Source organism: Poecilia mexicana, unplaced genomic scaffold (genome assembly GCF_051168715.1).
Source record: "Poecilia mexicana isolate PSO_F unplaced genomic scaffold, ASM5116871v1 scaffold_7, whole genome shotgun sequence".
Lineage (NCBI taxonomy): Eukaryota > Metazoa > Chordata > Actinopteri > Cyprinodontiformes > Poeciliidae > Poecilia > Poecilia mexicana.
In genome coordinates this window covers 9,584,576-9,608,011 of record NW_028263376.1, presented here as the reverse complement: position 1 = coordinate 9,608,011, position 23,436 = coordinate 9,584,576, and the positions used below count along the sequence as shown (strand labels likewise).

The following is a 23,436-nucleotide window of genomic DNA, read 5'->3' as shown; positions in this document are numbered from 1 at the left end:
AGTCATTCAAAAAATTAGAGTATTACTGAACGGCCCATTTATTTCAGGAGCATCTCATTTCATACAGATTAATTACACATACGGGTGTTTGGGAGCTTTTATTTCTGCTAACTACAGTCATTTCCCACTTATAGTTAATGAAAACATGGCACTTAAAATCAGATCATCACATCAGAGCAATATAAAACTTTTTTTTTTAAAAACAAAGAACGTGTGCTTAATGAAAAGCATGTTTGCTGCTTAAAGGTTATTATTTTCAAAAGATACGTTTAATCTGACAAATGAGACTCACTGAGACGTATATATTCTGATTTACTGAATATGACGGTACATGACAGTCTGTGGTTATAACATGACAAAATGTGCAAAGGTTAAATGGGTATGAACACGTTTCCAAGGCTCTGTACACCATGGCACGATGATGTGGGCATGAAGTGACTTTGTTCTGTCTCCCAGGAGGCACCTTGCGATTGTGCTACTCCGTCCTCCTGCTTCGTCCGATCGTCCAGAGCAGCTGCTCGCCACTGCAAGCACCGTCCGCAGGACTCTCCAGCTGGAGCCGAGGAGAAAGGAGACGCCTGCAACGAGTGACGAGCCTCCCAGCGAAGACGCTCACGGAGGAAATTCACTTCTTCACAAACACGACTGCCTTGGAAACGCTTCCCCGCACCTCCCAGAGCACCAAATGCACACAAACACCTAGAACCTGCCACGCACACAGGCCCACTGCCAAACATTAACACACCGCCTCAGCACACAGCGCAAACTGCCCCCTGCCCCGGACCCCCACACAAAGCTACTGCCACCTTCTCTCAATCAGAACCCCGGAGACGCCACTCCGGTTTCTAGACGTGCGACCGATGCCAAGGACTGCGCCAGCATCCCAAACCTACCAGCAGGACTGAAACCAGAACTGCCATCTAACACTACAGATACCAATCAACAGGTTAAATAATGATGATGATGATGTCAGGACTCAAAACACAACCTCCAACTATCAGAGTAACAGGTACTACAATCAGTCTGCTAATACTACACATTCACAACGATATGCTATAATGTTACCACCATCATGCTGTTTAATGAGCAGTTATTTTAGATATCATGTGTTACTTTGGGGGGTATGAAACAAAAGCAGTTTTTTATTATTTTTATTGTCTGCAAACCGAGACACAATTAAATGTTTCGATGATTTCACAGTGTTGGACCCACACTTAACACGCCACGCAGTGTCGGATTGCTTTGCACAATTGACTTCACAGATAAAAAAAAAATGCCACAGCTTAATGACACATAGCAGAGTGGCATACGCCGTGTCTTATTAGCACAGGAAGACGTTGAAAACCACTGGGCCGTGCGTTTCATGAAGACCAGATTTGAACTAAAATGAAGAATGTTGGTATCTAACGGCTCAAAAAAATGAAACCATAGAAATGATTATAGAGACCAATGTTTAACCAGTGTTCCTGGAGAGCAAATGTATCTTATGGCTTGGTTTTCTGGTGCCGTCTTTCTTAATGAACAATGGCAGAAATACAGACAACGTGGGTGAAATGAAAGCCATGACTTTGACCTTTGATGATAGAAATTATGTCTTTATTTTGAAGCAGACGGCCAGAGATAGACTTGTATTGGCATCCTTTAACATTAGAGCAACAACCTGGTAAACACATGTACATATCTGCTGTGCGCCATCTTGAAATGGCTTCTGTTCTGACACACTTTGGGAATCATTCCTCCTTGTTAAGTTAAACCAGGATCCTTTTTGTTAAGCTTATGGCACATTGGATAGAAATGTAATTTTTTTTAATGTTTATTTATTATGTTGTTGTTTTTTGGGGGTTTTTTTGTTTTGTTTTTTTTTTTTTTCAGATTGCCCAAGTCAATGGTGGGAGCAAGAAATTAAAGGCATTCCAGTTTTACTAATAAATCAAAACGTCTTTTGGGATCATAATCACACGGTTGGGAAAAATAAACTACCGCGTTGCAAAAGTATTCATACTCCTTGACCATATATTTACATTCATCTAATCCATTGTAGCTCTGGTTGCATGTTCATGATTGTTGTTCTGCTGGAGGGTAAACCTCAACCACAGTCTCAAGTCTTTTGCACCTTCGGGATTTTCCTGAAATTTTCTCCATCATGAACTTTTACTAGCTTTAGTAAAAGTTATAGGTTGGTATAAAAAAGAAAAAAAAAGGGCGATTGGTATGAATACTTTTGCAAGGCAGTGAACTCCATAGTTTAGATACTTGGAACAGACACACTAACTGGCTGCTGTCAAAGTCGAGATATCAGAGTATCCTTATTGTCACAAACATACACCAACACCTATCTTTCTTACTAATAAAGCTCATTGAATTGGTTCATAGCATTACAACAAACTTGGAATCTCTTTCAGGATTTTTAAAAAGTTATTTAAACCTTTTTTTTTAATCTGCAAAATATGACTTTTAATATTTAAATATCTGAAGTTTTAACTTATTTGAAACAGATCCATAAATTGATTTTCTATATAAATAAATGAAGATGAAATACTAAGTTAACTATAAGATGGACCACAGAGTTCGTTTTCCTGCAACAGCTGGACATAATGGGCAGCATAAATCAACACAAACAGAACTGTTGCAAAGTCACAAAGATTGGTTGCTAATAGCAGAAATATGATGTTGGACAAGACATAAAAATATACTCTGAATAATTTTATACACGAATCTTGAGTCCATTACCTTGCCATGTCCTTTTTTATATATTGGATTTGCTATTCAAATGGTCTGTTGGATTATGTGTCTTATATTTTGTCACACTAAAACCAGACTCTCTAAAACACACAAACTTCTTTTATTCGTGAAGTTTGTTTTCTTCATTAATGTACTGTATCCTGCTAAAGCGACAAGAGGCTAACAACTGTAGCTGGATGTGGCATAGATTGCACATCTGGCATTTTTAAAATACAAAGTCATTTTTCTGGAATATCTACTATTTCACTTTTTAATTGATGTTCTGCTGATCTGTTGTCGAGTCTCTGTTTTGTTACGATGGTGCTACTTGGTGTGCAGCCTTCTGTGGGCTTCAACGGAGAACCTACCCATCTTGTGTATGCACACAGTTTAATGACTCAGCAGTTTAAAAGTAGGGCATTACAGAAAGTACATATACTTAAATAACATGCTGAGGAAAACCCACAGTCTCTGTGCTACTGTCTGTCTCGATTTTAGCCCTCATTTTGGGTACAAAACCAACTGCATAAAACCAGCTGCTGCCTCTCCAGCCGCTGACATGAGTTCACCTAGACCGTTTTGGCCTCGATTTAATGGCTGTACTTGATGTCTGACTGGTTTACCAGCTAAGCAATGTTTCAACGGTTTCCAAAAATCTCATTTACTGTTCCTTTTTTTCTTATTTCACTTTTTTAAAAGCATTTGCGTTTTCCTGCACAAGCTATAATTTAATCTCGATTTAAACTCAACAAGAAAACACAATAAATATGACTTGGATATTTTATGTTTTCATTTTCAATCGAGCTATTGAACCGTTTTAGGAAAAACGCCTTGGTTTTGTTGCAAAAACTCCAAGCTTAACTTTCAACAAGCTAGCACATTTAGCTGAGATGTTCATCTAGCAAAGCCGTCATTCTGACCACATTTCTTCCTGATTATTTAAAGCAAATCCCTGTTAAAATATATTAAAATATTCTACTATACAAATCTGACCAAAAAATTTAAATGATAGACTGTTCCTTCAGTGCTGATTTACATTAAGATATTTAGTATTTTTCTAGAACCCAAAATAAACTCAAAGGGCTTTCTGTGATTTGAATTTTTTTCTTGGAATGGAAATTTTTCATAACAATATGATTCAAATTATTGCAGCTGTTTGTCACACTGTTGAAGAGTTATCCAGAAATGACCGTTTTTGACTTTGATAACTGTTAACTTTAGCTTATCACTAGATACTCATAGAAAAAGTTAAATTACTTGTCAGTGTGGCATTATGGTCTTTTTATCAGACCATAATTGAACTATTGGAGGCACAAGTTAATTTTACATAAGTCAATGACACTACGCTTCAATAAACCAATAATTTGAGGACTAATATTAAACTTTCTTTCAAACGCATACAAACAGTTAGCACGCTAACAAGACAGCCACAGCTCATAGGATATGTACCATCCTAAAAAGATTGTTTCATTCTCCAGACTGCAAAAACCCAAACTGATTAGCGTGCAGAAGATTTCCAAACACGTTCAAATAATAACCTGTCTTTTTCAATCTTTCCTTTGCATTTATATCTGGAACTCAAAGCTATTAAAACTGTGTGCTACCAACAAAACAGGGTTGTGCTCAGAACATTAACATGATTGGCTTTATACACTGCGAACCAACAAACAGCTCACTGTGGCAGGGATTTATGGGATATCCGTTGTGCTGTTCCAGATAAGAAGCGACTTTATAACATGATTCCTATATTGTAATTTTAAACTATATTTCTGATTGTCTGCACAAACGTAAAAGTGGACAGTTTACAGAATTTTGTTCTACCTCTTAGACTATAGACTAAAATAAACATAAAAACTAAATTCATGTAAATCTGCCAGAAAATGTTTTCAGTGGAAACTCATGTAATCTCTACATACTTGGGGGTTTATTTTCAACGTCATTCTGTCAACAAGAGGGTCACTTTAGTGCCTTTCCTCTACAAAAGTGTCTTGTTTTTACTAGAACCTTTTCCTTTATCTGCATAGATTCCATTATTTTTAAAAAAGCACCACATCTTAGTTCAGATATTCAGCTTAGATACATGTTGAATTAAATCTAAAAGCTGTAGTATTTTGCACAATTGATAAGGGATTTATGAGACGAGAGCTAAAGTGAACCCTTAGATATTAATATTTTTGATTTATCAGATTTCCAAACGTGTCAAAATGAAGAAGAATAGAACATTTTTTTCAATAAATGTCTGTAGCCTACACTGTTTTTCTTTCTTTTTTCGTGAGAATAGGTCTAAATTTAAGATAGCATCATAATATGAAGAATCAAACACATGATGAGAAACGTTATTTAATCATTATTATTGTTATTTCATTTTTGCTGTGTTCTGCAGAAGTATGCAAACATGCTGGACACATACTTGTTTGATTTGAGGCAGAATGATACGCGCATAATGATTCTGATCATTTTTAAATTGCATTACAACATACAATGTGGCTTGGTAGAGGCGGATATCCGTCTCTCCCTAATCCCTAAATTGTATTTCACCCATTAACTAAAACATTTTGCAGAAAAACATCACCAGCCAATGACTTTTTTAAAGGCTCTGGGGTATCAAGCATCACCTGTACCCATTTTTAGGTAAGCCTAGTAAAGCAACATGAATATTTCCATCCTTTTGTAATGTTTCCATACCACTAATTAGAATATTACATGCTGGGATTATGTAAATTATTCTTAGCTGAGGTATTAAGGACAGTCTGTATATTAGCTTTATTAACATACTATAATCTCTTTTTAACAGTGCTTGATTAATAAAAGGAGAAAAACGTAAACGAGTACTTGGTGAAGAATTCCCACCTACATTGTAAAGCAACAGGAAAGTGAAACGGTTTGTTCCCTGCCCTTCTGTTTCTTTGAGAATAGCTGAATGTCAACAGCTGATCTGACGCAGGTCGCTGTGAAATATGTAGCTCTCTCCCCTTTTAGACGGCACTTGAGCATTTTCATGTATATAGTTGCATTTTGAAGATGACTGACGGGGGGGAAGAACAATGAAATGAAATAAAACAATAGCAAACATTGAAAGATGTGAGAAAAAGACGTCCAAATGGATTTTTGAAGGTATTTTTGTTTTTCCGACCGTGGTAGCTTGTAAAATAAGATGAAACTGCCTCCTGTTTGTCATAGAATTCACAAATAAACGTGTCATGGATTTTGATGTGGTCTCTGCCTTTTTGCTTCCTCTCTGTTCTGCATTGGATCAGACTGAGGTTCTCTTGAATAATGAGAACCTCATTATTCAAGAGAATAATGAGGTTCTCTTGAATAATAATTAATGCAATTTCTACATTATCAAGAAGCCCCCCCGATGATGCGGTGAGAGCTGGTTGTGATGCACACACAAAGAGTCCGATGTACGTTGAAGGGCCCAACTTATTTGTTTTCCAAATGAGCTTCAGTTTCTCACAAGAAAAGGGAAACAACAAATTGAGCACACAGCATGCAAAAAAAAAAAAAAAAAAATCAACAACTTTTGTGTTTTAGTTATCTGGGTTGAATCCTCTTGTGGAGGATTTAAGTTTGTGAGTAGGAAAGTAAACCGTCTGCCAGTTCATTATGGTCATATTCAATAACAATTGGAGGATTTTGAACTAACCTTTTGAGGAAAGAAAGACTCCTCATGAGTCACCAAGGTGTTTTTTCCTACCAGTAGAGGGAGCCACAGGGTCAAAATGGAAGGTCGTGTGAGCCACCATGGCTGTCTGCTTACTCCTGCTTTAAGGATCATCTAGCCGGCCCCTGCTGGTCTTCTGGGTGACCCACCGGAGCGGCCGCAGACGGAACGTCTTAAGGAAAACTCGAACTCTTGTTCTCTCATCTGTAGTAGAAAGCTGTCGAGATTGGATACCTGGGGCCTGTGCAGTCGTTTTTGGAAAACTGGACTCTGCTTGCTCTAGTTTTTCTACCGCTGACTTCATGCCTTCCCTCTAAATCTACCTCCTCCTGTGATTCAAGCTCTGGCTGGGGCTGAGGTTCTTGCATTGGAGCGTCAAAATGTTGTAGGTTTAACTTTGGCCATGCAATTATTAACAAATTTAGTGATCTAGATAAAAAAAAAAAAACTACTTATTTAAAGTATGTATGGAAAGACAAAATAAAATGGCTGTTGGACAGAGTCAAGGAAGGTTTGTTTTTTTCCAGTTTGTTTCCCTGATAAAGTCAACAAATGCACATGATGGAGTTTAAGTCCTCTCTGACACCTCTGGCTCAGTGTGACAGAGGATTCATTCTAGTGGTGAACTGGTTGGTCTTTGCCCTCATATTTCTCCTGGCAATATTTCCTCTTTGTTCTTTGACACATGAAGTGATGAGACAGGCATCGTGGTTTTAAGGTTTCTGACCCACATGCACGAAACTCAAGAAAATGGATCAGCAAAAGTTTATTTACACAGGTTATAAATACGCAAAGGTGGAGATCCATCTAAGAGGAAGGAAGTTCCAAAGTCCTGGAGCCACACGAACAAAAAGAAAGGCTGTGTCTCCTTTGGTTTTGAAAGGGGGACGGTAAGACCTGTTTCGTGACGGGACGTCAAGACTCTGATGGGGGTAAAGTACCAAGATGTAAATTGGTGTTTGAAAGAGGAGGATTTGATTGAAGCTGTGTGGTTGCCAGCCGTGGAGGAGACATGAGCTAGAGCTGTTGTGGCAGGGTCAGAAGAATTATGAGAGCACAGGGAAAATCTTCAGCTCAGAGACTAAACCTTAAAATACTTTTCTTGGTTTATAAATCTCTTAAGGGCTTTGCACCAAAATACAGTAAAGACCCGTTGCTGTTGTATCAACCGTCCAAACCACTCAGATCCTCTGGGTCTGATCTGCTCATTGTACATGCATTATCTTTTTCATTAAAAAAAATATATATATTATAAACATTGCTTAGAATATTTGAACCAAAATCAAGGTATCCAAGGAGACCATGCAAGTCTTTGTCTGCATTTTCCAAAAAAAAATGGAATCCCAGAACTCAGATGCCAACATGAACAATAAGATCTTCCTAAACCAGAAACGTCATAAATCACTTGAACACTGTTTGAGCAAAAATGAATCAATCAAACCGATTCAATGGAAACGTGATTCGTTTTCAAGCACGGCAAATTACTGAGAATCTAATGTATTTTTAAAAAAAAATATTTCTAAAGTATTATGTTATTTATTCTACCAAGGTACCCATGGAGACCAAATACATTTTTTTCAGAGCATTTTTTAAAAAGGGGGACAAATGTCATGCAGTTACACAGCGTTGGCCACAAAACGGTAACTGATTCTCTTTACCGGCTGTGATAGACTGGCCCATCTGTCTCAGCTCACTGGACCACCGTGAAATGATTATACTGAAGGAGAGCCTGTTTCAGGGTTTTACCCTGTTGATGATTGCCTTAGGCAAGTACTAACTTTTTTTCTACTTCTGATCATCCTGTGATTTCTTATTGTTTATTTCATGAAGTCTATTTCATAGACTTTATTTTCATATGTGTCGTGCACCCTCTCACAGGTGCCCAGCCCACATGGGCTTACAGGACACAATAATACATATACGAGTGGACACACATAAATAGTCTTGAAATAAAAAGTGTCCTATTTTTAAGGTGCTGGGCCTTCAAAATAAACTGTGCTAACTGAAACACAAAATATTTACATAAGTGACGCATTTTTGTCTCCATCAGTTAAATACAAGAAAGAAATCTGGATAAACATCAAGTGTTTTAGTAAATAAATCATTTCTCAAACTCAAGTACAAAGGACAGTAAAACAAAAGGTGTGCTTCACTCTCAGTTTCCCCCAAATCACACAGAGAACGTCTTCGGTCGTCCTCTGAGACTGAACGGAAACGTCCGGTCTCCAAAGCAAAGTGCCAGATCTAAACTGGGCGCACATAGATCTTTGTTCCATGATGCACATGGCTCAAGACTAAAGGCATCAATTAATAAAATATAAGAAGGTAATTTTGGCTTATGAAAGATATCAACTGCCCACTTACGCTTATAACCTTCAAAATAAAACTGTTTAAGCTGTTCAATATTACATCTTAACTTATTCCTACCAATGTACTGAAAATCCAAATCTTCTGATATCTTATCATTTTTTCTGGCCCAATTATACCTGTTTGTGACATCCCAAAACAAAAAAGTTACAATGAGAATAAGACTTCTTCGTATCACTGATTATGTGAATTTTCTACATTATTTCTCATTTCAATTTATTATATCCTTCTTAGATTGGCAGTTTTTAAAGTTCATAATGCTTGCAAATTGCATACGACAGAGGATGTAAAAGTAGAGACAAAATCTTGTTTGGTGGCAAAAAAGAAAAAAATGAGGCAAGAGAAGAAAGAAGAGAACTTGGCAGGTAACAGGGGAAGAAGGCCACTGAAAGAGCAATAGGTGGAAAAACTGCTGAAAATAAAAGAATAAAAGAAGATGAAATGGTTCCATAGAGAGAAAGAACATGCTGCACTGCAGCTCATAGTGAAGCGAGGCCTCGGGTGGCCACAAGGGGGCTCCCAAGAGCAGTTTATTTTTTTCTTTTTGCCAGTATGAAAAATGATTTCTACATGGTCAAATGTTATTAAAAAAAATCACAACTTTATAATAATATATAATGTGTTTTTGTTAATGTAATACTAAAAAAAAAAAAAAAAAAAACATTTCCACTTAGGGGGCCTCCCAATGGCTCCTTACGCCGTCACTAAGTTTTGCTTATGTTGAAGCCATTTCATTTAACCCTTTTGGCGTCTTAGTGTGCCGCTCACGAGGACTGGAACAAATGACACAGACAAGCTGCAGGAAAGCAGAGGGTTGTTCAGTCAGACCATCAGTTCCCGAAACCACCAAAAAAGTAAATGAATCTTGTAAAGCTCACATTGGATCAGTGCCACCCTGTTGCACCACACAAAGGGTAAAAAAAAAAATTGCGTCTAAACTGAAGTTGTTCTGGTTAGCTTCACATGTTTTTTTTGTGTCTTCTGCGCTCTCTGGCCAATATTGCTCCCAATTAAAGCTTTAATATGTTAGAAAACATATCTACTAAATATATCATTTACCATTTATGTTAAAGCACCCCCATTTATTTTTCATGACTGTTATGAAGTCTATCTAAAGTAAGGTTGTTTTTACATCTTGATGTTATGTTTTATCTTATATCTATTATATTTGTGATTTTTCCTTCGTAGGGTTAGGCATTGGGTTTTTGGTGAGGATTATGGTTCCTGTAACGAAAGCTCAAATGGAGTGGATCAGACTCCCAGGAGATTTGCTTTTCAACGTGCTTCAGCTATTTGCTGTCCCTCTCATTGTGACAAGTGTGATTACAGGCAAGCTAAAAATACAGACACTTTATGTGTTAACTTGTAAAATGTTAGAGAAATAGATGTAAAAGATGCTCACTTCTTTTGTGGATATTCTGTATCAATGTTGCTCAAAACGCTTGACTGTATATATAAGACTTATCTGACATTTTTACCATTTATTTGTTGTGGCTAAAAAGTGTTGAAAGATGAAGATCAGTTCAGACATTTGTGTGTTATCTTGCTCATTGCTCAGGCACCAGGTGAACTTCTGGTTCTGATCTCTTTTCTCAGGAGTAATTGGAATAAACAGCAGATTACCTGGAAGAACAGCCGTCTACACAACAATGTACATCTGTGGCTGTACCATTCTGGCCGTAATTCTTGGTGACTTTATAATGGGCAGCACATTTTAACAGATTTATCAAAACAGTCATAGTGTAATTGTATTGTGTAATTGTTTTGACCTACTGCCTGTGACTTTGTGTTGCAGGAATGAGCCTTGTGCTCCTGACCGAGCCTGGTATGGATCACACAACTGGCACAACCATTAACACAGATATGCCGTCCTCCTCTATGCATGTGATTTTCATGGATCTTATTAGGTGAGAAGACAAGTGTTTATACACAATTGCTGGTTTGCATATTCAGGCTGTGATCTGAAGAAGTTAAAATAGAAATTTTTGTTATCTCTGACCATCATAAATTAAAACTTTCTTGGTTTATGTGAAATTCTGATATTATGAAAAAAAAAACATCCTCATGTTCCATCCATCCATTATCTAACACGCCCATCCCTAGTGGGGTTGCGAGGGGTGCTGGGTGAGAAGCGGGTCCACCCTGGACAGGTCGCAAGTTTATTTTATTTTTTGTCTGACTCTCCATTGACTCGCATAGGAACATGGTTCCAGAGAGCTTCGTTCAGGCTTTCTACGAACAGGTATGTTTTTATTCAGCTCCACAACTCACTGTGCAACTTTCTATGTTTGATTTGGAAAGTTTTAAAAAAGTTTCTTTTTGTTTTCTTGCAGTACAAGACACAGATTGTTCAGGTTAAAATCCAAACTTCTAACCTCTCCCTTGATCTAACAGCAGTGAGTATTTTCTTCTGATCTTTGCTCTTTTTCTAGAGCACCTTCCCGAAGTCTTTATATCCCTTGAGCTTTTTCACATGTTGTCACATTACAACCACAAACGTCACTGTATTTTGTTTAGATTTAAAACAGTAGACCAACACAAAAGGGTACCTTATTGTGAAGAGGAAGAAAAACGGTGGACGGCTTTAAATTTCTTTCAAATTAAAACGTGAAGAGAGAGGTGGTGCTTGTTCTCACCCCACCTGAGGGACAGACGTGCCTTTCTGTATGGTCATTGGGTGTGAGGAGGTATACATCACCGGGGAACAGACAGACAAACAACCATGAAAAAACACCTGTGGGTTAAGACAAAACCAGCTGACCCAACAATACGTTTTTTTGGGAAGAGCGAGGAACATCACTTTTCACATTTTGCCACAGATTTTCTGTTGTATTTAAGCCTGGATTTGACTACAGGGAGCCATAATCTGGTCATGCTTTCACCTAAACCATTCCATTGTAGATATGGACTGAATGTGGCTGTTCTGCTGCAAGGCGAATGTCCTCATTTTCACCCTAAATTTGTCCTATAAACAGATCGTAAGGAAAACTAATGCCATTCTTGCTGACAAATCTCTCCCTTTACATGCGGAGTTCCAGTTTCTGCCTTTTGGCCTCTGGCTCAGACTTCTTAGTATGAACAGTAACAGGTACAAGCACTCCTTTGTCCCTACTGCAATTTCTCTTTTTAGTGCAAGACAAGGTAGGGGGACTTGCATCTGATTGTTAGTGTTTGTATGAACTGTCGGTCGACACTGCTGTACTCTTCTTATTACGTATTGATTTATATTTGATGTCTTTTTTGATAAGTTTTTTGTTTTTTATTTTTTAACTTTGATACTTTGTCTTTTAGTTGTTATACTTACTGTAACATCAATTACCCATTAAAGACATGAATAAATCTGAACCTAAACCTGAATTTTCCTGGACATAGCTCCATCCGTCAGCTTCCCTGTCCCCGCAGAAGAAAGGCAAATAAACACACCTGAGGATAACTGGATATGCATTGGCTAATGAAGGAGTTACAGCATAAAGTTTAGCTAAATACACAAATGCTTTTTAGATTTTTACATGTAAATTTTACATCTCACAATTATGCAGTGCTTTGGATTGGTATTTTACAAAGTAAATGCAAATAAAATGCATCAAAGTTTATGGCTTTAGTGTGACGTATTGTGAAAAAGTGATATGTACTGTCCAACAATGCGCTGTACTCCTATAAAACTGCTCTTAGAGAGTTAGGTACAGCACATTTGTGTTTCTAGGTGCACAATGGCATTGAGACGCGACTGAAGGGCGGCTATGTCGCTGGTACCAACATGCTAGGACTGATCATCTGGTCTTTTGCCATTGGCATCTTGTTAAGCAATGTGGGAGGCCAGGCCAAAGTCACCGTGACGTTCATTAAAAGCGTCAACACTGCAATAAAAATCATATTCAACTGGATCCTGTGGTAAGATCAAGCACTGCATCATTTCTCTCTTTTACCAAATTAGGTTCATTTTTAATATTCAAAAAAATGATCTTAATTAGTTCAGGTCAGACACAAGGGCAAATCACTGGGACCATACCTCTGAGATGTGATTCCAGTTTGCATAAGGAAGCTGTTTTTTTTGTTTTTGTTTTTGTTTTTTTAATTATTAACAAACAGGGAGTTGAAATAATTTTGGAACACCCATTTTCTTTAACCTTTTTTTAATTTTTTGACTGTTCTTTGTTTCAGGTACTTGCCAATCGGCCTTTTGTTCCTGGTCGTGGAGCACGTGTTGGCTGTTAAAGACTGGAGAGCTATCATTAAACTTGTCAGACTTACAGGGGTAATTTTTCTGGGGTATGTCCACCTTGTCTATTTCAGCTTTGTTTCCACTGCTCCTGAGGTGACACCACTGAACTCTACATAAAAAGGAGAGAAATTGCTTTGAATGTATTTACAGAACAGTGCAGTACCACTCCTACTCCTTCTTTATGCTCAGAGGATGAATACACAGCAAAGATCAGTTCTTATGATCATTTTCAGTCCAGTTTAAAGCAGCTTGCTCCAGAAGTTCTGGTCCTAAGAGGTTTGTCATGTTTGCTGGTGAACAAACGGCATCATGAAGATCGTTACAGTCCAACCAATTCTTTATTTAGTTTTCTAAAACAAAAGCCCTTAAAAAGCAAATCTCAAAAATTTAGAAAAATGAACCCAAAAGAAAATATCAAATAATGCAAGCCTAACTCAGGATAACAAACCAATGAACACACAGGGAAATTTATACACAAAGACTAGCCTACACAAACGAGGAGGAGTTGGGGAAGGAGACACAGACATAAATATAAACAAAATGCATAAACATAAACAGCTAATTCAAACCAACACATTTTGACTACAATACAAATGTAAAAAAATAAAACAACCTAACACCAAATATGTTTTAGCAATTGTGCTATTAGTAGAGAGAGAGGTAGATTCTTCAGCATCTGCCTCTCTGCTTCCAGCAGCCTGATGGACTGATCCACTTCCTGGCTTCTTTCCAACCCAGTCCTCTCCCCCACGAGTCCTTTAAAACTCAGCAAAACAAAAAATAATTAGTAATACAAATATACGTAAGGGGTTGACTAAATGTGTGCACTCATAATAGAAAACATCCTAATGCAATACCACAGAAGACGTGGAATTGTAAATACATTGTGTGAAAACATTTGAATGAATATTAACACTGGGGGAAAGCTGGAGGAACCTGCACAGAGACAAAGAAACTCATCTTCCTTCAGCACGACTCTAAAGACAACTTTCAAGGATCTAGATAAAAACGTATTCATGGCATAGTAAAAGTTCAAACCTATATCCAATCTGTAGAAAGCTTTGTGTTCACATGCAACATCCAGTCTGACTGAGCTGGCGCTATTTGTTTGTGCAAGTGTTGTTTCTATGAAAGCGTAAAGCTGGTGGAGACACAACCCAACAGGCTGCAGCTGGAACTGCAGCAAAAGGACTCATTGAGACTGAATAGAGATGCACAAACATCTTCATAGATGTTGCTGTGCAACCATGCATCATTTTCCTTACACTTCACACTACTGTGTGTTAGTATATCATATAAAATCTCCCCAAACACATTGAACTGCCAAAAAGTGTCAAAGTTGAAGGCGAGTGAATATTTTTTTCGTTGAATGACTTTAACAGTGAGCATGACTTTGTTGTCTCTTTCAGACTTGCAATCCACTCCTTTCTTGTTCTTCCATTGATTTACTTCGTGTTCACCAAACGGAACCCCTTTCTCATCTTCATCCAGGTTTCCAGGGCTTTGTTTACCTCAGTGATCATGGCGTCCAGGTGAAATGTTCTGTTTGTTTGTTGTCAGAGTGCGACACTTTTGTAGTTTCCCCATACAAACGGTTTACCAATAAAGGATGTGCTTTCTGCCAAAGTGCCGCCACTATGCCTGTCACCATTGACTGCTGTGAACAGAATGTGAAGGTCAATACGAGACTCTGCCGGCTAGTGTTGCCAATAGTCAACAGCATCAACATGAACGGCATGGCGCTGTATGAAGTGGTCGCTGTCATCTTTATTGCCCAGACAAGTGACATCATTTTGGACGTCAGCCAGATCATCACCATTGGGTAAGCTTCTTCCTAGAAGTACCTGGAACTGAGAAAAGTTGCATGCTGGCATTCTTAAGAGGGATACAGTTGTATGTTGAAGTTGAGACAGAAATGCTCATGGAGATTGTGCTTGGTTTGCAGCTTGACCAGTTGCATTTCAAGCTTTGGAGCCGTAGGTGTTCCAGCAACGGGATCTGCAACCACTATCCTAATTTTGACGGCTGTGGGACTGCCTGCACATGATGCCACCCTTCTTCTGGTCTTCGAGTGGTTTCTGTAAGTTTAACTTGATACTCATCACCTACTACGCTGTGTGCACAATTATTAGGCAAGTTTTAGTTTTGACCATATCATCATTTTTATGGATATTTTCCAATTCCAAGCTGTACAATCTTGAATGCTTTTGGAATATAAACATATCAGCTGGTGTGCATTTGTTTAATGAGCGAGTGTGGGCCTAAGGAGATCAACACCCTTTATCAAGGTGTGTATAATTATTGGGCAGCTTCTTTTCCTCAAGCAAAAAGAGCCAAAAAAGAGATTTAAGCGACTCTGAAAAGTTCAAAATTGTAAAAAGTCTTTCATAAGGATGCAGCACTCTTGAAACTGCTAAGATATTGGGCCGTGATCACGGAGCCATCCAATATTTTGCTGCAAATAGTCAAAAGGACGCGAGAAACATGTTGAGAAAAAAAAGGAGTAAATTAATTAAGAAAGATTTGAGAAGAATCAAACGTGAAGCTACTGGGATCCCGTTATCTTCCAGTGCTGTCATGTTCCAGAACTGCAACCTGCCTGGAGGGCCTGGAGGTACAAGATGATCAGAGCTCAGAGACATGGCCAAGGTAAGGACGGCTGAAACCCGACCACCACTGAACGGGACACATAAGTTGAAACATCAAGACTGGACCAAGACATATCTGAAAACAGACTTCACATCAGACGCCAGGAAGGTAAAAGCAGGGTACTGGTATGGGTTGCTATTATTAAAGATGAGCCAGTTGGACCTTTTCGGGTTGAAGATGGATTCAAAATCAATTCCCAAACCTACTGCCAGTTTTTAGAAGATTCTTTCTTCAAGCAGAGATTCAGGAAAAAGTCTGCATCTTTCAAGAAGACCGTGATTTTTATGCAGGACAATGCTCCGTCACATGCATCAAAGTACTCCACTATGTGACTAGCCGGTAAAGATCTTAAAGATGAAAAAATAATGAAGTGGCCCCCTTCCTCACCAGACCTAGACTGCATAAAGAGCTTGTGGGCCCTTCTCAAACGGGTTGGATTGACCGAGAGTTCTGTAGCTGTTCAATAATGAAATTAATCCTCAAAACTACAACTTGCTTAGTAATTGTGCACACAGCGTATGTGGTTAACCATCAACTCATGTAGTCATTTTGGATGGAGTTACACTTGTCTGCTATCAGAAAGCTTGCAGTTATTTTCGTCCAGGGCATAGCCCAACAAGCTGCAGCTAGAACAGCAGCAAAAGGACTCATTGAGACTGAATAGAGATGCACAAACAACTCTATTCGGTTTTTTTCTGCAAACGAAAAGACTCGTTTTTGTTTGCATGGAAAACGAGGCTTGAGTTTTCTACTTGTGGGGAGAACCTGTGTAGCAATGATTGATTCTGGAGACCTGGTGCATCTGGTTGTTGTAGAGTGAGGGACAGAAAACCTTCGAGAAAAACAAAGTTGAGTCTGGCCGCATATTTATTCTCCTCTTATGTGCTCTTCAGAGACCATTTCACTACCGTGGTCAATGTGCTAGGAGACTGTTATGGTTTGGCTCTCATCAATCATCTGTGCCTGGATGAGCTCCTGACCCTGGACAAACTGTCAAGGTAAATGAAATCATTAAAATGAGGTGTTCATTTGCAAAGACATAATGTTGCTGAAAGTATTCACTTCCTTGTCCAAATCGACCAATTCAGGCTCTCCAGTGATTCTCATTGCTACAGGTTGATGAAATCCAGCACTGAGGCTGAACAAATAGGGTGCTCTCAGAAGGAACTTGTGCATGAAGTGAATTTGAACGTGGTACCATGATAGGATACCACCTGTACACTACTTCCAGACATTACGTGTTGTCTGCTGGACTCTAGACCAGTGTGGACATGTTGTCTAGGGTTCCAAATCCTGCCTCAAAAGTATTTTTAAAAAATGCAGTAAAGCTTTCCTCCCTGAACTCTGGAAGACAAACCATCTCTCCCAAGAGCTTCTTCTGGTCCTTTGCATCTGCTTTGAGAGTGTCTTCACATATTCTAGCTGCCAACGCCCAAAGAAACAGGTCCTCCAAAGAGCTATTACCACTGCCAATAAATTAACTGCTCCCTCTCCAACTCCAATGAACTCTATATTTCTTTTGTCTGAGGAAAGAAAAGTAAAAATCAAACAACCCAGCACACTTGGCATATAGTCTATTTCATCTTCTGTCTTTAGGAAGAAGATGGAGGACAATAAAGGGTCAAACAAACAGGTTGTTGGTGAACAGAATAACTGTTTCAAATTACTATCCTCTAATTGTAACAGGAGATTGTCTACTTATGCACTCAGAATTTAATTTAATTTCTTGTTGGATTGTTGAATTCGTTTTCTGTATTAAATGCTGTTTTGTGATTTAGTCCTGCTTTTTATGTTTTACTCTGCGGAAGCTGCATCGCGTTCTCACTGATGTGAAAATGTTGATGTCCCAACAACGGGGTTTGTTAGAAGTCAGGACAACAGCTCTTATCTGTCAGCAGTGTTTGAGTTGTACATGAAGGCGGGGTGGGATTCATTATTTGGGAGCGTTCACCAGAAGCCAGACTCAGCCCATTTGTTTAACTCCTAATGCTTCATCACACCAAGGCATTTTTTTTTACTATTTCAAGCTCCCATCCTTGTGGGAACAGTTTGAAAATGTTCCTGTTCTCACATGACTGTGCCCCAGTGCACAAAGCAGGTTCCATAACATAGATGAGTAAGTTTTGGGGTAGAAGAACTTTACCGGTTTGCTCACATCATATGTAACCACCTGGATTGAGATTAGATCAGTGTTTCTCAACCCTAGTCCTCACCACCCCCCTGCTCTGCATGTTTTAGATGTGCCTCTATTCCACAGCAGCTGATTCAAATGATTGCATGACCATCAAAAACTGAAGAAGCCTGTTATTCGCCCAGAGATACAACTCAGATGTGTGGCAGAAGGGAAATACCTAAAACATGCAGGACAGGAGGGCAGTGAGGACCAGGGTTGAGAAACACTGGATTAGGATGTTGCTCAGCTTTGTGTGTATGCATGTGTGTGTGCGTGTGTGTGTGTGTGTGTGTGTGTGTGTGTGCGTGTGTGTGTGTGTGTGTGTGAAGGGAGATGAGTGTATACTTTTGTCAACATCGTGCACATCCAATTCTGAACTATGTCAGTGTTCTCTGTATTATTCACCCAGAAAGCCACATAAAAAGGCTCTAAATGGTTCAGAGCCTCTTCAGTTAGTAGTATTTTTCTATGAAATGTTGAGTAAAATATAGGCTCAAATTCCTGTAATGTAATATAGTATATATCTAGAATGTAAACTATTATAAGTCATTTCCACTGAGTAGAAAGACGTGAGATATTTTGGACACAGTTTGTCCAGATCACTACTAACCATGTTTTCCATTTCGCCTGTTAGCTTGGAAAGGATACGTTCACACAAGGACCTCAAGCTGGACTTATTTTGTTTGGAGCCCTATGAAGAGACCATCCCTTCCTCTTCCTTATGATCCATTTCATCTAAATAAGGGGATCATCTCAGCACCATATTAACACCAATGTATTAAACCTCAGGACAGGAATGTCAGCATCCTGGGATGTCTGAGCTGGATCATTTCCTTGTTTGACTCTAGTCGTTGCTAGCAGGACGGTGCCATAGCAGTTTGTTCATCTGTATTTGGTTTCTATTTTATTTCTGTTTTTGCAACTTTGAAAATATTTATTTATAATCACTAATTCATTAATACTATTCTAGAGTTTTTGTTGTATGCATTTGGCGTGTTTACTATGTGGACGTTACTGTTTTTATAAAATGAATCTTTGACAATAGAAATATTTCTCCAGTGTTTCCTCACTATCAATCAGAGCTGCCACAGTTCTTCATCTTCTTTACTTGATTTTCTCCCACTTCCAAAGCCTCACGGTTTTACTACCTGTAATTACTTGCGTTAGCTGTTTTTTTTATATTATTATTAGTATTATTTGGATCATTTCATTGTGTCTCTAGTGGTTAAACGTCTTTCTTTCTGTTTTTAAGCTCTGTAGCTTTGTATCAGACTTGACTGAAAGGCAAATGCTCTATATACAAAATTTGGCTGTAAATAAATACATTTCTTTATGTTGCATGAACAGATTTACTCCTTTCAAACTCAAAATTTAATTAAATCTGAACATCATTTTTATGAACGAACACATGAACATTGCATACAATCTTTTCTTGAGATGAGATGAGATGATTTTAATAAATTGCCAGTCAACTTAAAAGTTAGAAATATAAACATAATTTAGCCTACCGCTGTCATTAAGTTTCCATGAAGTGGACCTTGAAAAGCAGTGCACAGATCTGTCGAACTCTGATACTGGCAAATGTAGCCCCGTCTTTACTATATTGCTTAAGTTGTTCGTCATTTCAAGGACAATCACCACATGGTTATCTCCAAGCTCTGCACCTTCTGCTCGAATGATAATTCCAAACAGTGTCTGCCATGATCATTTGAACTCCCTCATCCTTTGACAAAAAAGAAAATAAAATAAGTCAAAGATGTGCCTTGCATCCATATTTACAGCACAAAATCTTTGTTGTATTACTGTAAAACATCTATCCCTGCTCTAATCCATATTCATAGCAATGCACGTGTTATCAAAAAACCCACAGGCAAAAAAAAAAATTATAAATCCACCCTACTAATTATTCCCTTTTTTCTTTGGCAACAGCTGAAAATATCCCACAAGTTAGTGTTTACACCTGACCCCCTTCTTTATGTGACCCTCAGCAACAGAAAGTGACTCAATTTGGATTTTAAATGTCTAGTGTCGGTTTGGGATTGTGCCGCAGTATGATGCATGCTTTTAAATCCATGATCAACTATTTGTTGTTTTTAAATGCACCTTTTAAATAAATTGGAAATTTGAAATGTAACCAAGTGAAAGAAGAAGAGATTTAATCCATCCATCCATCCATTTTCCTTCACCCTTGTCCCTCAGTGGGGTCGGGAGGGGTGCTGGTGCCTATCTCCAGCTCACGTTCCGGGCGAGAGGCGGGGTACACCCTGGACAGGTCGCCAGTCTGTCGCAGGAAGAGATTTAATGACTTCTTAAAATAAATTTTAATCTGATAGGAATACACAGGAACCCCGATCCACAGCAACTCTGATCATCTCTTTAGTGAACACATTTGTAGATTAACGGACCAGGTGTTCCTTCACCAGCTCCTCTGGATCTGCATTCAGAGGCTGTCAGAAATGGTTCTCTTCTGACTTCAGTAGCATCATCCTTAACATGCAGACCAGAAAAGAACGCAAACAGTAAAAACATAATTTAAACAAGCCAGCATGTTTGCTGCCTCATTTAAATTGAAGTGTAGGTTCACACACTTCAAAACTTTTAACTAAATTCAAAGGAAGACATAACATGAAATGAACATGAACATTCATGCCTGAAATATGTGAAAAACAAACCATTTCAAAACAGACCGACACCTGGGTAAACTGGAGAACATGGATGGATGGATGGATGGATGGATGGATGGATGGATGGACCCATCCATCCATCCATCCATCCATCCATCCATGGAAGGAAGGAAGGAAGGAAGGAAGGAAGGAAGGAAGGAAGGAAGGAAGGAAGGAAGGAAGGAAGGAAGGAAGGAAGGAAGGAAGGAAGGAAGGAAGGAAGGAAGGAAGGAAGGAAGGAAGGAAGTGACAATAATATATGCATCCATGAAAATGTATAATGCCGTCAGCATTCAGCTGGCACGTTTACTCTGAAAAACGTATTTGAAGGCGACATCCTTTTGAAGAAGTGTGCTATTCAGGAACACTTTGTATTTGTTATACCATCATATTGAAATTAAAGCTTGATTACTGTTCGTTATTCTGCAATAGCCAGCCACACCCTAACCTCACCACTGACTGACTATTGACCAGTTCTCTGTCTAACAGGTCCGGAGAATCCCTGAAACCTGGGTCTTACCCTATCATAGGTTTACTAGAGAATTTCTGTTTAAACTGGCGGCGGAGAAAACTCGTCTAGCTCTAACTACCTTCAGATCCAGAAGTTACGGCCCTTTTCAGTTGAGAAACAGTCGACAGAGTAGCGCTAGCTGCCGCGTAGTTCCAACAACCACTCCTGTTAACGGTAGCTTTCCTCCTTAAAATAACGTGCACTTGTTATCGGCTAGATTGGATTTAGTGACTTAGATATAAGTCCCAGGGCCATTATTTATTGCTCGCCAAAGGAAAGTACGAAGCCACCAATTTCTAGAATCATGCATTTAGATTTTACTTATACCAGAAGAACCCTTAACAAACAGTGACTCAATTGAATTCAATGTCCACAACCTCTATTCTTATTTTTATTATATTTTATTAAGCAAGCTTTAGCAGGGGTAAATGACAAGCAGACTTAGTAAAAGTAATTGTAAACTTGCAACAAGTATTAATCTCAAATTATAAAATCAACCAAATCAACCATATCCTATCTTATTTCTATCCCTAACCTGTGTCACTAGTCTCACTGAGCGAGGCTTTAGGGGCAGGGCAACTCACACCCGATGTTAGTCGATCTTGGCAGCCTAAATCTTTAGACGTCCTTGGTTAGAGTCTCTGTCCTGGCCGGGCAAAGTCCTCCTTCGGAAAAGCAGCAAAGTCAATCTGTCCAACCTCTTTTAGACGAACAGAATCTTCATCACTAGGTGACCTTTGTCTTTTCCCCAAGTCTGCTGCTGTTGAATAGGGATCGTAGGGTGGAGGCAGAGGAGACGGTCGGATTCAGGGGCCAGGGCTGGGGCTGACGGATCTTGTCCTTCTTTGCGGCGAGAAGTCTCAAACTTTTCCCCTGGTCCCAGGGTGTGGTCCTCCGCTGATCTTTCGCCTGCGTCCTCTGGTTGATTCTCCTTCAGCGCCGCGGACTAAGAACAGTTTTCTCCCCAGCTCACTGGCTTTTAAACCCTCTTGGCCCACAGTTGTGTATGGGAGAGGTCTTATGACTCATCCTTCCCGAATATCTCATCGGGAATTACCGACCTGCCCCAACCTCGTTCCACCCTGAATTTGGTAATACACAAACCTCCCTCTTTTGCGTTTGACTGCTGCAACTCCTTTGCAACACTTCTCTCTTTTCTGTTGGCCATCTGGTAGTTATTACCTTTTTTGGCAATTTGTTCTGAGGCCCCCGCCCAGCCAGCTCAGTGCTTGTGACTCTTTTATTTTCCTGTGCTCAACTCTGCAATCTTCTTATAATGTACCCTGAAACACAGTTAACTCAAAACATAATCAATTTGTTTTTTACCATTATCTGAAATCATATATACCAACTAAGTTGTTACTGTTACAGCAGATCATGAATACAGATTATATATTTCAGTCATACATTACAGACATGGTGATTACAATAAATCAATCATTTCAACTATTACACAACTATGTATTTTGTATTTCATTTCTTTAATCATCTTAAATCAATACAAGATCATCGTTACTCCTCAGGCCTTTTACCCTGCTTTCTGCGTGTACCTAGAGAGATCTCACAAGTCCATGCCAGTTTTCTTGACATTACCATTAACACTTACGATTATAACTCAAAACGCGAAAACTCACAACTTCTTTCTCTAACAGAAAATAATGTAACTAATGGTCTAAATAAATTTCCTAATGCAATTATCACTGTAGGAGGGGATTTTAATATGATATTACCTCAAAATTCAAACACTTTCCTTAAACCATTCATGCAGAGACACAATTTAAAATATGCGTGGAGAGAAAACATCCCATTGGGCTCAGAAACATTATTGTCGACATTCTTCCAACTTCGCTAACACATCATAAAGCAATATTTAAATTAATTTGATTTGTCTGATAGCTAATCACACAATAGGAAAGGGATTGGATCCTAAACAATTGTTTACTTTAACTAAAAAACCTCTCAATCTCTTTTTTTGACAAAGTTATCACAGAAAACAACTGAACTGTTTACAACTGAGATTGAACGACTCAGAGACAATATGGCTACAATAAAAAAAAAAGTTCAAAACAGCTGAAGAAAACAAAAATCATTAGTGAATTTATGATCGTCTCCAAAAACAGAGTCCCTTAGGCTTGTCAAAGTAAGCTTAGCTACTTTACAAAATAAGCTTCTTATTTATCTATTTTCAATAAGAAAAGCATCACTGTAAACACAACACACTTGAAGAGTAAAACAGGGCAAGTATCCTGTAATCCAAAAATTATTGCAAACTATCTTTGCTCTGTGTCCATTAGTCTAAATCAAGGGATTATTGCTCTTATATCTAAGACTTAAAAAAGACAAATTATTGATAAATCCTTCTGGTGGGTGAGCTGTTTAATAAAAATTGAGGTTTTTACATAAGTACAATGAGTTCAACCTCAGATATAACTTAACTGTAACTCATAAAGAGTATGATATTGT

General features: G+C 38.6%; 2 protein-coding genes across 2 annotated transcripts in view; both read left to right on the top strand.

The window, feature by feature from the left end:
- Positions 1–5,932, top strand: part of LOC106909744 (microtubule cross-linking factor 2-like) — a 28,681-nt gene extending 22,749 nt beyond the window's left edge. The window contains exon 19 of the mRNA XM_088007020.1: positions 457–5,932. Coding sequence (XP_087863146.1) covers positions 457–591 — 135 coding nt within the window. The 3' untranslated portion in view covers positions 592–5,932. The remainder of the gene's footprint in view (positions 1–456) is intronic.
- Positions 5,933–8,025: 2,093 nt separating this feature from the next.
- Positions 8,026–18,560, top strand: LOC106908701 (excitatory amino acid transporter 3-like). Its single transcript, XM_014974860.2, has 13 exons — positions 8,026–8,154; positions 9,944–10,084; positions 10,352–10,444; positions 10,551–10,662; positions 10,955–10,997; positions 11,089–11,151; positions 12,459–12,646; positions 12,917–13,024; positions 14,387–14,509; positions 14,605–14,799; positions 14,923–15,057; positions 16,520–16,624; positions 18,434–18,560. Exons 1-13 carry the CDS (start codon positions 8,097–8,099, stop codon positions 18,522–18,524), a joined length of 1,455 nt encoding a protein of 484 aa, XP_014830346.2. The 5' UTR covers positions 8,026–8,096; the 3' UTR covers positions 18,525–18,560.
- The last annotated feature ends 4,876 nt before the right edge of the window (positions 18,561–23,436 follow it).